The following is a 14,931-nucleotide window of genomic DNA, read 5'->3' on the forward strand; positions in this document are numbered from 1 at the left end:
CCACAATGAGATATCACCTCACACCAGTAAGGATCACCACCATCCAAAAGACAAACAACAACAAATGTTGGTTGATGATGTGGAGAAAGGTGAACTCTCCTACACTGCTGGTGGGAATGTAAATTAGTTCAACCATTGTGGAAAGCAGTATGGAGGTTCCTCAAAATGCTCAAAATAGAAATACCATTTGACCCAGGAATCCCACTTCTACGAATTTACCCTAAGAATACAGCAGCCCAATTTGAAAAAGACAGATGTACCCCTATGTTTCTCACAGCACTATTTCCAATAGCCAAGAAATGAAAGCAACCTCAGTGTCTATCAGTACATGAATGGATAAAGAAGATGTCGTACATATACACAATGGAATATTATGCAGCCATAAGAAGAAAACAAATTCTACCATTTGCAACAACATGGATGGAGCTAGAGGGTATTATGCTCAGTGAAATAAGACAGGCAGAGAAAGACAAGTACTAAATGATTTCACTCATCTGTGGAATATAAGAACAAAGGAAAAACTGAAGGAACAAAACAGCAGCAGAATCATAGAACCCAAGAAAGGACTAATAGTTACCAAAGGGAAAGGGTCTGGGGAGGATGGGTGGGAAGGGAGGGAGAAGGGGGGGAAAGAAGAAAGGGGGCCTCACGATTAGCATGTATAATGTGTGGGGTGGGCACGGGGAGGGCTGTGCAACACAGAGAAGACAGGTATTGATTTTACAGCATCTCACTATGCTGATGGACAGTGACTAATGGGGTATGTGGGGGTGACTTGGTGAAGGGGGGAATCTAGTAAACATAATGTTCCTCATGTAATTGTAGATTAATGATACCAAAATAAAAAAATTAAAAAATAAAGAAAACTGAAGTTAACTCTGAGATGAACATGTAGAAACACTCCCAACAGTAAAACTCATTAAACTGTAGGATGGTATCCTAGACTAAGTCCCAGTGCTAGGGTGTTTAGAAGCAATACCCTAGACACCATACTGTAGGAATCAATCCTGAGCTGGCACCACAAAGATTGAGAAGTGGTCTCATGGGGTTTTTCCATCACACAATTTGGTTAGCTAACCTATAAATACATGACATTTACACATAAACACTAAGGTTTTCATACCAAGCAAAGAACAACAAATCTTACCAGGCAAATACCAGACAGAGCCCTGCCCCACTGTCCCTTTGTAGGAGACACAGGTACCAATTGGTTGCATACTGGAACCCACTGGGGGATGCTCATCCGGTTCCTCTAGAGAAAGAAAAAAACAATCTGTCAAGAATATGTATCAGACTCCACATGTAGAAATCAGAACATATCTAAACTTAGAAATCCTAACAGAACATTAAAATGGAACTTAATGAAAGGGTAAACTTAAAATGGAAGAACTTCCAAAATAGGATGAGGGTGACCAAGCCTCCCCATGCTCCTCTCTCCAAGGATAAGATGTACCCCTGCATATCTATTCTTGATCCATGGACTAAAAACTCCAGTAATAGTTGACTCAAGCAGGGAACATGGGCTCCCTCTCAGAAGAGTACCAAAATAAGCAGACCTCAAGCATTTTACAATTAGATTATTACTTAAATTAAAGTCTACAATTCCTTTACATAAACACTGACTTATCTGATCTTCATAGTATCCCTTTATAGTAAACAGTGTGAGACAACGCATCATCCTCAAAAGGATGAAGAAACTAGGCTGAAATTTTTAGGGTGGTAAACACACACGGGCAACTTGATTTCTAAGACAAAAGAGAGATTAAATGGCTGTTAGAGCTATGACTGAGGTTCAGTTTTTCCCTCTGGCATTAACTAACCTCAGAAATGTCTCAAAGTGAAAGCCTAGGATAGAGAGAAAGGTCTCAAAGTGAAAGCTCCAACACCCTATGACCTAGTCTTAAACCATTTAAAACACAACATAATACTGTGGAAAAAGCAATGTACTTGTAACCAGAAAGCACTGATTTGACTCTTGGCTCCACTGTTGGTGAGCTACAAGACTTTTGTTGCCTCTTCTATAAAATAGAGAAAAATCCCTACTTCTTAGGATTTTCAGAAAAACCAACAAATCTATTTTGCAGTAGGTGTAACTCAATAATATTATGTTGAATCTCAATCTCCATTTCATGAGTAAGCAGGAAGGGGAAGGGATGAGGTAGAGAAAGCTGTTAGAATTTTAAGACTAGGGATGCTTTCTAAAGGATCTCAGAGTTCTAAAACAGCATAACGGTGTAACTGTTTCTAATAGGCCACTCACAGTGTTTTAAATGGAAAGTAAAGCTTAAAAATACTTCACTTCAGCTGAGGTTTGATCTATAGGGATGGTTTTCAAATGAGAGATATTTACTGGGTTTTTGTTTATCAACACTGACAGGTTTGCCAGGATCATTCACTGTTAGATGTTCCTTTCCTAAAAATGTAAATACCATATGGGATAAAGTGAAACTTCTACAGATTAAGGCCCAAAGAGAGAAAATAAAAGTAAGAGGAAATTACAAGTAGGAACAATGCAAACTTTTCGAAGATTTTCTGAAGAATTTCATCGTTATTTTTTCCAATGTCAACAAAACTTTTCTCTGTAATTTTGGCTCTAGTTGGTCTTATGCCAATACTTTAAATTGGTTCTTATTAGAAGAAAGGAGCAATCAGCTCTGTTCTTTCCTTCTCCAATCCTACAACAATTCTTGTCTAAACACTTAATTGAAACTGCTGATGTGTAGCAGAAAGGGTATTTGATTCCCAAGTCTGCCATTAAATAATTGCGTGACCCTGAACTCAGTTACTCAGTTCTCTGTGTCTCCACTTCCCCTTATTTAAAGTGTGAATAATAAATGCTACCTCATAGGAGTGTTCCAGATCACTGTAAAAGCACTTTGATAAAAATAAAACACACACACAAAGGCATCATTATTAACAACTGTTACTGAATTATGTAAGTAAGCTCCTTCTTCCCCAGCAAACTGTCAGAGCAGCAAGAACCATTTTCTTAAAATACTATTTTGAACCTGGAAATCCCTTTCTCAAAAGTCTGCAGTGCCTCCAAGTGCCTCTTTAAACATCTGATCTTTAACAACTGGACCCCTCAAGACTCATCATCATACTTACATACCCTGCTTTGTATTTTCCACTCAGCAGTTCCAAAACCTAACTCAGATTCTCTGGTTTGGGAATTACTGCTCCTCTCTGCACAAGCTAATCCCCTTGTAGTCAGTTCCTCTGGGATTCTCTTCTTCACTCCTACCCAAATCATAAGCGCATCTGCTTTAAGAAGTCTCTAGGCCTAGACTCCAAGGTCTGGTTCTACAGATTCTATTCAGTCCATTTTCCTTCCACCTCTCCCAACACTTTACTTACAAATATAAATCTGTGGAAGTACTTCTCTCTCTCTTACATACTAATACAGGTACTAATATATTAGGCTTAAAACAATTAGCAGACCTCAAGTTCTCCCAAGTTCAGAAAAACATTTACAGCCATTTCTGGTAGTTAAAATTATTGCTATAAATTACAATAATATATACATCAATACCAAGAGGGAACTGGTTTTATTGTCTTTTTGCTTTGCCAACACTTCAAAACCAGAAGTTTAAATATAGGTTATTTCCTGTGTGTACTGTAAATTGCAGGCAATTGTATTTGTATTTCAAAATATTCTGACAGACCAGCTCACTTTTTTTACTATACTTTAATCAGTCCACTGATGGGCCTGTTCTACATGTGATTTTAAGATACATAATACTTTCCTTGGCTCACTCATAAGCTGGAAAAGGCTTTAGAAGTAGTCAATTCTCTTATTCCCCAGTTATATTTTATAAGGGACTGCAAACACTGAGTTAGCAAATATCAAACCATTGCTCCTAAGAGAAAAACATGGGTTAGGTTCCTGCAAGCTATTGTTCACATTTTCATCAACCTATCAATATATAACCTTGTTTTATGTGTGTTTTTGTTTAAAGACATCTTATTTAACATACATACTGTTAATTCATTTACATTGAACTCATAGCCAAGAGCACTATAACTCACTTCTGAGTGAATGAAGCTTATCTCTTAAGGGAACATCACAGCCTCCTTGTACTTAGCAAAACTAGATGGCACTTTAGCAATACACTTGGAGGCCATTTCAAACAGGGAAATCACCAACAAAAGCACAAAAATGCAAAAAAGATGGCACTAAATAGACCATGAAAAGGATACTTATATAAAAGGTGAAACAGTAAGTCAGAGTATCACTTTGACCTCAGCTAGGAACACACATGTAGCAGCTCAAATTTGTCACCCCTTTGCACATGTCCACAAATGACTGCAAAAGCACCATGAGTACTGATTTTGGGATTACAAATAAATTTTAGCAAGTATGTATATTCACAAATACAGAATTTGTGAATAATGAAAATCAACTATTGTCACCAAATCTACTCTGTGATTCTCCAGTGGTGGCTATATTCTGAATGTCTTCCACACTGATTTAATTCCATAGTCTAAAGTACAAACACTACTGCAGCAAACTCTCCTGCAAGTTACAATGTAGCATTCTACAAAAGGGTAATTGTATACAGGAGCAGAGAATGTTCAACCCCTTCTTCCAAACTTACTTAATGCTCTGCCTCTTACCACTTTTTGGGGGTATCCAATCTGAGCTTTCAAAAGACTTATTCACATACAGGAAGGATTGGAGCAAATCAGTAAATATATTAAGGATGAGGGGTCAGGTTTCTATCAGAGAAAGGTGTTAACAAATATGAAAAGACAGAAGGGTAGAATAAACCCTGTGGTACTGAGTTGGATTTAGAATAACTGGTATGGATTTTTATTATATACCATTAAATAAATAAATAACTGTGTTTATGTACATGTACACACACACATATATTTTCTACCCCAGTCCTGATGGGGCATGGAAGCAATGACACCCAAGTAGCAATGACTACACATAACATCCAGACTAAGTTCCTAAACAGCAATATTCACTAAAAGGAACTAGTCTTCTTTATAGAGAAGTGGACTCCTGAATGGGGTTGGTGTTCCTCAAAGACTTATTCACAAAGAACTGGCATTAGCTGTTCTGTCTAGTAGTTCCCTGGAAGACTCCATTTGCAATGCTGTTTTGGAACCCATCCAACATGAAAAACATTTTCTCCAGAAAACTGAAAACAAATAGAGGTGAATGTTTACCTTTGTGGCTGCCTTAGGCAGGGGCTAATAATTGGGGAAAACAATAAGCCAACCAAAAAACTTAAAAGGAAAAATAGGGGTATGAGATGTTCATAGGGGCTTTGAAAAGCTTCAGAATACTCCTGGGAATCTGAAGGCTAGGCACTGCCTAGAGCTGTGCACATGCCCAGAACTGTGCACAAGATCGGGAAAGACCTGAGAATGCCCTAAGTTCTCATCTCTGGTTGACCTTGAGGCTCTGCACAAGCAGGAAGTAAAGGTTAAGGCAGAGCTGTTAAATGGCAGAATGTTGAAGGCCACCATGAAGGCATGAAGGGGCAGCAACATGCCCACAGAGCCCCCCAGCACAAACTGGGAGACTTAGGTTCCAGGTATTTAAGAAAATCTCCATCTAATCATTACCTGACCACTAAGATAACTGAGCAGAGATCACACAACAAAGAATACAGACTTTACAGAATTAATTCAGAAAAGTCACTCAACAGAAAAACTCTGGGAAAAGAAAGAGTTGATTTCCAGAGTTGCCACATTATAGTATTTAAAAGGCCCAGCTTTCAACAAAAAAATTATGAAATGTAAAGAAACAGAAAAGCATGGTCCATACATAGGGGGAAAAAAAGAAATCAATAGAAATCGTCTCTAAGGAAGCCCAGGCATTAGACAAACTAGACAAAGACTTTGAACCAGCTATTTGAAATGTTTAAGAGGTATGTAACGTTTTAAGGAAATCATGTCTAAAGAACTATATAGCAAAGTATGAGAATATCTCACCAAATAGAGAATATCAATAAAGAGAGAAATTATTAAAAATCCAAATTAATACAATTCTGGAGTTGAGAAGAAGAATAAATAAAATGAACACTTCCCTACAGGTGTTCAACAGCAGATGTGGGCAAAAGAAAGAATCAGTGACCTTGAAGATAGGTCAAGTGAGATTAACTAGCCTGAGGGAAATAAAGGAAAAAAAAGAATGAGAATTTAGCAGATCCTCAGAGACCTATGGGACAACATCAAATGTACCAACATCTATGTAATGGAGGTCTCAGAAGGAAAGAGAAACAAAGAGACAGAAAAAATATCTGAAATACTGGCAGAAAACATCCCAAATTTGATGAAGAAGATTAATTTATAAATCCAAGAAGCTCAACCAACTCCAAGTAGGATAAATCAATAAAGACCCACAAATAAATGTATTATAATCAAGCTATGGAAAGACAAGGATAGAATACTGAAAGTAGCAAAAGAAGCAATTCATCATGTACAAGAGATGCTCGATGACATTAACAGCTGACTTCTTAGAAACCATGGAGGCCAGAAGGCAGTGGGATGAAATAAATATTCAAACTGTTTTTTTTTAAAAAACATCAAACAAGAATTCTATATCCAGCACACTTATCATTTAAAAGTGAAGGAAAAATTAAGACTTTTAAAATAAAAACTGAGAGAATCTGTCAATGCACCTGCCCTGCAACAAGCACTACCAAAAACTCTAAAGAGATGAGAGAATATATTTGTAAATGACATATCCGACAAGCAGTTAACATCCAAAATATATAAAGAACTCACATGCCTCAACACCCAAAAATCAAATAACCAGATTAAAAAATGGGCAGAGGATATGAAGAGACAATTTTCCAAAGAAGAAATTCAGATGGTCAACAGACACATGAAAAGATGCTCCACATCACTGATTATCAGGGAAATGCAAATTAAAACCACAATGAGATGTCACCTCATACCAGTAAGGATGGCCAGTATTGAAAAGACTAAGAACAACAAATGCTGGTGAGGATGTGGAGAAAGGGGAACCCTCTTACACTGCTGGTGGGGATGTAAGCTAGTTCAACCATTGTGGAAAGCAATATGGAGGTTCCCAAAAAAACTAAAAATAGAAATAACATTTGACCCAGAAATCCCACTCCTTGGAATTTACCCAAAGAATACAACTTTTCAGACTCAAAAAGACATATGTACCCCTATGTTTATCACAGCACTATTTACAATAGCCAAGATATGGAAGCAACCTAAGTGTCCATCAGTAGATGAATGGATAAAGAAGATGTGGTACATATACACAATGGAATACTATTCAGCCATAAAAAAAGAAACAAATTCTACCATTTGCAACAACATGGATGAAGCTGGAGGATATTATGCTCAGTGAAATAAGGCAGGCTGCGAAAGGCAAGTGCCAAACGATTTCCCTCATTTGTGGAGTATAACAATGAAGCAAAACTGAAGTAACAAAATAGCAGCAGACTCACAGACTCCAAGAAGGGACTAGTGGTTACCAAAGGGAGGGGTGTGGAAGGGCAGATCAGGAGGGAGGGAGATGGGGATTGAGGGGTATTATATTTAGTACACAGTGTGGGGGGTCACAGGGAAAACAGTGTAGCACAGAGAAGGCAAACAGTGAATCTGTGGCAGCTTACTACACTGACGGACAGTGACTGAATTGGGGTGTGGGTGGGGGCATAATATGGGAAAATGTAGTAACCACATTTTTTTTTCATGTGAAACCTTTATAAGAGTGTATATCAATAATACCTTCATAAAAATTTTTTTTAAAGATCTCTCTCTCTCTTGCCTGAACACCAACTCTCCCACTGCTAAAAAAAAAAAATCTCCAGCTGGATATTCTCAGCAAAGGACACTGCTATTAACTCAGTCACCCAAGGCAGACCTGGGACTCACTTCGGACTCCTCCCTCTCCCTCACCCTCATAACATCTAACCTCTCACCAAGCCTTGTAGATTCTATTTCCTCCATACTCTTAAAACCATCCATTCCTTTGTCCACACTGCCCCTATTCTTTAGTACAGGCCCTCACCACTTCTTCCAGGATTACTTAAGTAGCTTCTGATGGGCCTTGGGGTTTCCAATCTCAGATGTCTCTGATTCAAACACAATTGCTACAGGGATCTATTAAAAGAAAAATCTAGTAGTGGGTATATGAGTGTTTACTGTTTTGACTTTTATTTTTTGTTCCACTTTATACTTCAAAATAAGTTTTTAATTTCAATTAAAAAATGAGAGAGAAACAAAGGTGTTCCCTGATCAGTGGTGGCTGGGGGTCAGAGGAGGAGGGCAGGTGGGGGAATGAGAGGTAGCCAGCAACAGGAGAAAAGGATTGCAAAAGGATGCAAAAAAATTTTTGGAAGTAATGGATATGTTCATTACTTTTATTGTGGCGATAGTTTTTCAGGTGTATACCTGTGTCAAACCTTAACAAATTGTACTAATCAGATGAGTGCAATTTGTGGTATGCTGGTTATTCCTCAATTCAAAAATTTTAAATGAGGGAAAAAACAGAGTAACTGCATCAAAAGACCTGTAAAAATAAATCTGCTCGCTCAAAATACTTCAATGGTTCCCCTCTGCCTGAGGATAAACTTCCAGCTCCTACCCATGATTCACAAGGCCCTGCCTCCTGTCTTGCCACTTCCCCATAAATGCCCCTGAGTCCAGTCAAACAGACTTACAGTTCCTTGGTTGTCTAGCATTAGTAGCATAAGCTAATGCTTCTCTTCTGTGACTTTCCCCCATTCTCTATCTAATGCTCTCATTTAGTTCAGGCATCTCTTCCTGATGGATGCTTGTCCTCAAGCTAAGTTAGGTGCCTCTTACTCTGCTCCCACAGCACCTGGTATAGACTTCTGTCACAGCATTTCAAGTACATTTTAGTACTTTTCCTTTTTGTCTGTGCTATTAGATTATAAACTGGAGGGTAAAGTATGTTTTTCATCCTCAATCCCTTGGAGAAGTTCTACAACATAGTAAATACTCAAAATGGTTCAACTAAAAGAAAAGGAAGAGAAGCATTTAAATGTCACTTGCATCAACTGATTCTCCTATCAACCCTAACAAACTCACTGTTAAGAAAATGTGAGGCTCTGACAAGTTAGGTGACTTGCTCAAGGTCACACTTAGAGTAAGTAATGGAGCCAAGCCTTCAACCAAGGCTCCTCAGAGTACTAGACAGGTGCACTTTCCTGTATTTGTAAATTCTTCACAGTGCCTAACCTAATGTCTCTTCACAGCAGGTGATCAATAAATACACCTGCTACTTTCATGTTCACTGCAACTTTCAACTAGTCCTAAGAGAGTTTCCTTTGCTTTGTCACACATTACAATGTGATAAAAAGACTTCAAAGAATCACAGTATAAAGTAAAAGTGAGTTTTCTTATCTAAACTTGCTTTTTACCAAAAAAGAATAGAAAAGAGATAAAGAGAAAAAAAAAGATCCAATTAATACAGGGTAGGTAGGAAGCTGTTTTCTATGGAAACACATCCTAAGAAGAAATGAACTTGTAACAGTTCACATGCTCACGGACAGGAATATTTAAGATAGCTGGAGCAACCATTAATTTCCAAAACTCATCGATGCGTTCATTTCGGGTCTATTGCCCAACAAACTTTTTATCTTTTTCCCCAAATATCCATCTTAAAAACTAGATATCCCTAGTTGCCATTTCCCCAGCAGTCCTTAGATCTGAATCAATTTCTTCCTTAGCATCAATTACTTCACCAAGTGAATCTATCTGGAGGCTATAAGAGCTATTCTTCAAACATTTAATGAGCAGCAATTGAGGGTACTGCATTTTGCTAAGCTGACAAGAAACACAAGAAGTAACACTGCAGTACTTGTAAGCCACATAGAGAAAGATTAGAAATGCAAGTGTAAAGTAACTCAGAAGACAGCCAGAGGCAGGAATACTATCTGCTATGAAAAACAATGTCCTTGACCCAGTTTTTCAAAGACCTGCTAAAATTACAAACTCTTCCCTCCCACCAAGACTTCCTTTTTTTTTCCTTTCACTTTCTTTCTCCTTTAATTTCTAGAGACCAGAATATGTTTAAAGGATCGGGCCTGAATCACAAGAGATGCAGTTCTTTTCCATACGGGTGCTAAGAAGTCTAGTAGTCCTTCCCTCCTTCATTCACTTCTTCAACGAGTATTTATTGAACATCTGTGATGTGCCAGCCACTGTGCTACACTAAGTGGAAACGAAGATAATGACCCGGTTCTCCTGAGGTTCTCAATTTATAAGAGTATTCCACTTAGCTATACAGTTAAGAATTGACTTACTGACCTCTGAAACAAAGCCAGAAAACCTCTGAATCTGAAGAGACTTCAGACTAACGTCCTCGTTTTTCCCGTGGGGGCACTGAGGTCCCAAAGTGACTTGCCCAAGGTCACACTGCCATCAGTGACAGAGCTGGGGCTGGAACCCAGGTTATCCCGGGCCTCCAACCAGTGCCCCACGTGCTGCCTGTCCCTGAAGAGGAGCGGTCGTCAGTAAGACTGAGGAAAAGCAAACGTCGTCAAATTTAGGTCTGATGTCACTCTCCCCCTCCTCCAAAGAGGGTAAAGTCACTGCCAAACAGAAGACAGCAGGTGAGCTGCTGCCTCAGTTTCCCCGCAGAGCAGCGCCAGGCAGCCTCGCTACCGCACAGACGCCCTTCCTGCACTTTCCATCAGTTTGTTCCACCCCCCACCCCCGCCCCGGACTCCAACTCCAGAGCCCGGCGGGCGACCATAGAACATCACTCCTTCACTCACAAGGGCTCGCACCAGCAACGCCATGTTCTTCAACAACCATTTCCGGGTGAAGTGTGGGCTTCCGGAGCCCAGGCGGCCGCCAGCCCTGCGCGAGATTGTGCTATCGCTGGCGGGTGCCCGGCAACGGCTGCGCAGGCGCACACAGGCGGCTGTGCGCACGAGCGCGCGCTTTCCGGCTCGCGAGAGGCTGGCTGGCCGGGCGTGTGGCCGGCCGGCCCCGGCGGGCGCCTCCCGCGCTCCCCTGTCACCCCGAGACGCGTCACAGAGACTCCAGTCCTCAGCGCGGCACTCGTCCTCCTTCGGGCTTTTCATAACTTCTCTTCTTCTTCTTTTTTTTTTTTATTAAGGTATCATTGTCATTTGTCTTCTCTCAGCAAAACTGAAGGAACAAAACAGCGGCAGACTTACAAGAAGGGACTAGCGGTTACCAAAGGGGAGGGCGGGAGAAGGGGATTGAGGGGCAGCATGATTGGTGCACATGGTGTGTGTGGGGTCACGGGGAAGGCAGTGTAGCTCAGAGAAGACAAATAGGGACTCTGTGGCATCTTACTACACTGATGGACAGTGACTGCAAGCGGGTATAGGGGGAACTCGGTAATAAGGGTGAATGTAATAACCACATGGTTTTTTTGTGAAACCTTCATAAGATTGTATATCAATGATACCTTAATAAAAAAAAAAAAAAGAATGGCAAGCAACATATCAGAGAAGGGAGGCTACAAGGGAAGCAATATTCAAAAAGTGAGGCCAGGCTTCAATTAAGACAAAGTAGAAAGAACTCTCTGAAAACAGGCTGAGGGTTTAGACAAGTTCATTGGTCATGGAACCATGGGGCTTGCAGGTTCCATAAGACCCTGCTCATTGGCCTCAGCTCCCCGGTCCTGCTCAGCTTCTCTCTGCTGCCAGGACTCATCTTGTCCCCTAAACACTCAGCCTAAAGCCCCAGCAGTCTCCATCGTTCTCCCAAAGTAACCTGTCCCTCTCTATTTCATCTTTCTCTTTACACTGTGTTTACCCCTCAGAACTCCCATACTTCCTTATAGGCCCCATAGTGAAATTCAGTCATTCATTAAGAAAATACATTTGTTGAGCTTTACCATGATCCAGGCTGAAGAAACAGTAGAGAATAAAACAAATTTCCTGCCCTCGTGGATCTTATATATATCAGTGAAGGGAAATGAACAACAGGCAGATAAATATAGTTTAAAGGTAAGAATAAAAAATGATAGGGCAAGGTGCTGTTTTGAGAAAGGATGATCAGGCAAGACCTCACTGAATTTGATGAGAAAGGTAAATGCAATGAGAGAGTAATTCATATAAATATAAATCTCAGAAAAGAGCATGCCAGAAGGAGAACAACAAGTGAAAAGGCCCTAGGTTGCACAAATGCTTGGTGTTTCCAAGAAAGAACTAGGAGGCTGGGGCCAAAGGACTAAGGAAGAAATGAGTTTGACAAGGCGACCCTAAATACCAGATCATGGGGGACCTGCTGGCCATCGTAAAGACTTCGGGTTCTATTCTAAGTTTCTGTTAGTATAAGTGTAGATTTATGGTTGTTGAGTTTGAGAAAGAGGGCTGGAGAACTAGGAGATGAGGAATGGAAGGTCAACATACTTTTCATCATATATCCTTTTGTCTTGAAGTTTGTACAGTATCTGTATAATTAAAATTGAAATAAAAACATCCATGTCACTCTCAAAATCTTACTCTGCAAAAATTTACTCACGGAAAATAAAAAGAAGTAGAACTAGGTCCTTGCCCTCAAGGATATTACAGTTGGGGGGGGAGGAAGTAAAATACATATTCACAAAACTGTAAAAAAAATGCAAAACGATGATGTTGGACTCTAATCTCACATGAAATGGAAAATTAACTCAAAATGGACCATAGACCTAAATTTAAGAGCTAAACTATAAAACTCTTAGAAGAAAAGATGAGTAAATCTTCATGATTTTGGGTTAGGGAAAGCCTTTTTAGATACATCAAAAGCACAGAGAGCAAAAGAAAAAATAGATAAATTGGACTACAGAAAAATTTATACTTTTGTGTTACAAAGGATACCATCAAGAAAGTGAAAAGATACAGAATGAGAGAAAATGTTTGCAAATCATATATCTGATAACTGGCCAGAATATATAAAGAACTCTATAACTCAATGATTAAAATAAAAAACACCCAATTAAAAATGGACAAAGGATTTGAATAAACATTTCTCCAAAATAGATGTACAAATGGCCAATAAGCCAATGAAAATATGATCAACACCATTAATCACTATGGAAATACACATATACACACAATGAAGCACACTACACATACCTACTAGATGGCTATAATCAAGCAGATACATAATACAAAGTACTGGCAAGGATGTGGAAAAACCAGGTCCCTTATTCATTGCTGATGGCAATGTTAAATGGTACAGCTGCTTCAGGAAACAGTCTAGCTGTTCCTCAGAATGATAAACATAGAATTACCACTGGACCCAGTGATTTCATCCTTAGCATCCTCAGGCATATAATCAAAAGAAATTAAAACATATATCCACACAAAACCTTGTATATGAATGTTCATCACAGCATTATTCAAAATAACCAAAAAGTGGAAATAATCTAAATGTCCATCAACTAATGAATGAATAAAATGTGATATATTCAGAAAATGATTTCTCAGGAATAAAGAGGAATCATACATGCTACAATGTGGATGACCCTCAAAAACATTATACTAAGTGAATGCTAAGCTGTCAATCACAAGAAGCTACATATTGTATGGGTATAATTTTATTTCTATGAAGTGTCCAGCCACCCATTCCCATGGCCAATACTTAGACCTCATCACCAGAACTGTTTTAATTCTTAAATTTTTAATTTATGCCACTTTGTGTCACCATCAGTTCTTTCAGCTTTCATTCATTATTCCTAGCACACCTGTTCATTCTACCCCACTGAGACCTCCAGGCCTTTTATCTCTTCTCTTTACAGTCTGTCAACCCTCTCCTCTCTTGACTTCTACCCAGCTCAAACCATATGGTCTATCATTAAATTGTTCTCTTGCCAATATTAACTCTCTTGCTCAGATGTCCTTCTATCCTGCCCACCTAGAAAGACCCTAACTCTGTAAGTGTCCATATATTCCATGCCTGCACATAGATTATTGGGTACTACTGGAGAAAATCACATGAGGGGCATATTGCTACCACCAAATATATTAACCAACTTCTATTATACTCAATTCTGCCCCTCTTCTCCAAAACGACTCTTTTCACTGTACTAGATTCCGAGAGCTGCCATAACAAAACCCCACAAACCAGGGGGCTTAACACAATTAGAAATGTATTATTTCACAATTCTGAAGACTAGAAGTCAGAAATCAAGGTGTTGGCAGGACCATGTTCTATCAGAAGATTCTAGGCAAGGACCTTCTTCGCCTCTTCCTAACAGTTGCCAGCCATCCCAAGTTTCTTGGTTTACAGCTGCCTAACTCTGATCTCTGCCTGTTGTCACATGGCCTTCTCCCTGTCTTCCCTGTGTCTCTTCTTTAACGACTCCAGTCATATTGGATTAAGGCCCATCCTAATGACCTCATCTTAACTTGATTATATCTTCAAAGACCCTTTTTCCACCTAAAGTCTTTTTTTTCACAGGTGGGGGAAATGATTAGGACTTTAACCTATCTTTTTGTTGGACACAATTCAACCCATAGCAGGGACCTTTTCCACATTCCTCAAATTTTGACTCTGACTCCTTCCTAATGTTTCTGAACAGAACACTTCACCTCCTACCTCGGAGACAAAATAGAATAGAAGCCATCAGAAGGAATCTCAGTATTCCACCACTAAACCCAAAATCGTGCTTTTGTCATGTACATGTACCTTTTCTTCTTTTTATCATTTCATGGAAGAATTGCTGCTTTTCATATTTACAGTGAATTTCATAAGAGTTCTTCAAATTTGACATGTCTAAAATTGACCTCATATTCTTCCTCTCAAAATCTGTTCCTCCTGTCTTTTTGTTGTTGTTGAATGGCACACCACCCAGTTACCCAATCAAAAAAAAAATGCAGGATTCACCCTTGACCTCGCTTCTCCCTTACACTGTCCATCCCAACACTCAAGTCCAGCTTAAGAGAGCAGAACCAGCATCCTTGGGTTTGTAAACTACATGTCTGTTAATGAGGCCCACACTTA

The 14,931-nt window shown here is 39.5% G+C and overlaps 1 protein-coding gene across 4 annotated transcripts in view; it reads right to left on the reverse strand.

Moving 5' to 3' along the window:
- LOC118920910 (ubiquinol-cytochrome-c reductase complex assembly factor 1) overlaps positions 1-14,931 on the reverse strand; it is a 143,483-nt gene that overhangs the window by 108,998 nt on the left and 19,554 nt on the right. For 2 of the 4 annotated variants that reach the window (XM_036902466.2, XM_036902465.2), the window contains exons 1-2: positions 10,743-10,889; positions 1,148-1,252 (exon numbers count right to left, since the gene is read on the reverse strand). In XM_036902466.2, the coding sequence (XP_036758361.2) occupies positions 1,148-1,252; positions 10,743-10,766 (129 nt within the window). In that variant the 5' untranslated portion in view covers positions 10,767-10,889. Of the gene's footprint in view, positions 1-1,147; positions 1,253-10,742; positions 10,890-14,931 lie in introns of those variants that run through there. The other 2 variants (XM_057502939.1, XM_036902467.2) reach the window with 2 other exon arrangements.

This window comes from Manis pentadactyla, chromosome 5 (assembly GCF_030020395.1).
Source record: "Manis pentadactyla isolate mManPen7 chromosome 5, mManPen7.hap1, whole genome shotgun sequence".
In the NCBI taxonomy this organism is placed as follows: domain Eukaryota; kingdom Metazoa; phylum Chordata; class Mammalia; order Pholidota; family Manidae; genus Manis; species Manis pentadactyla.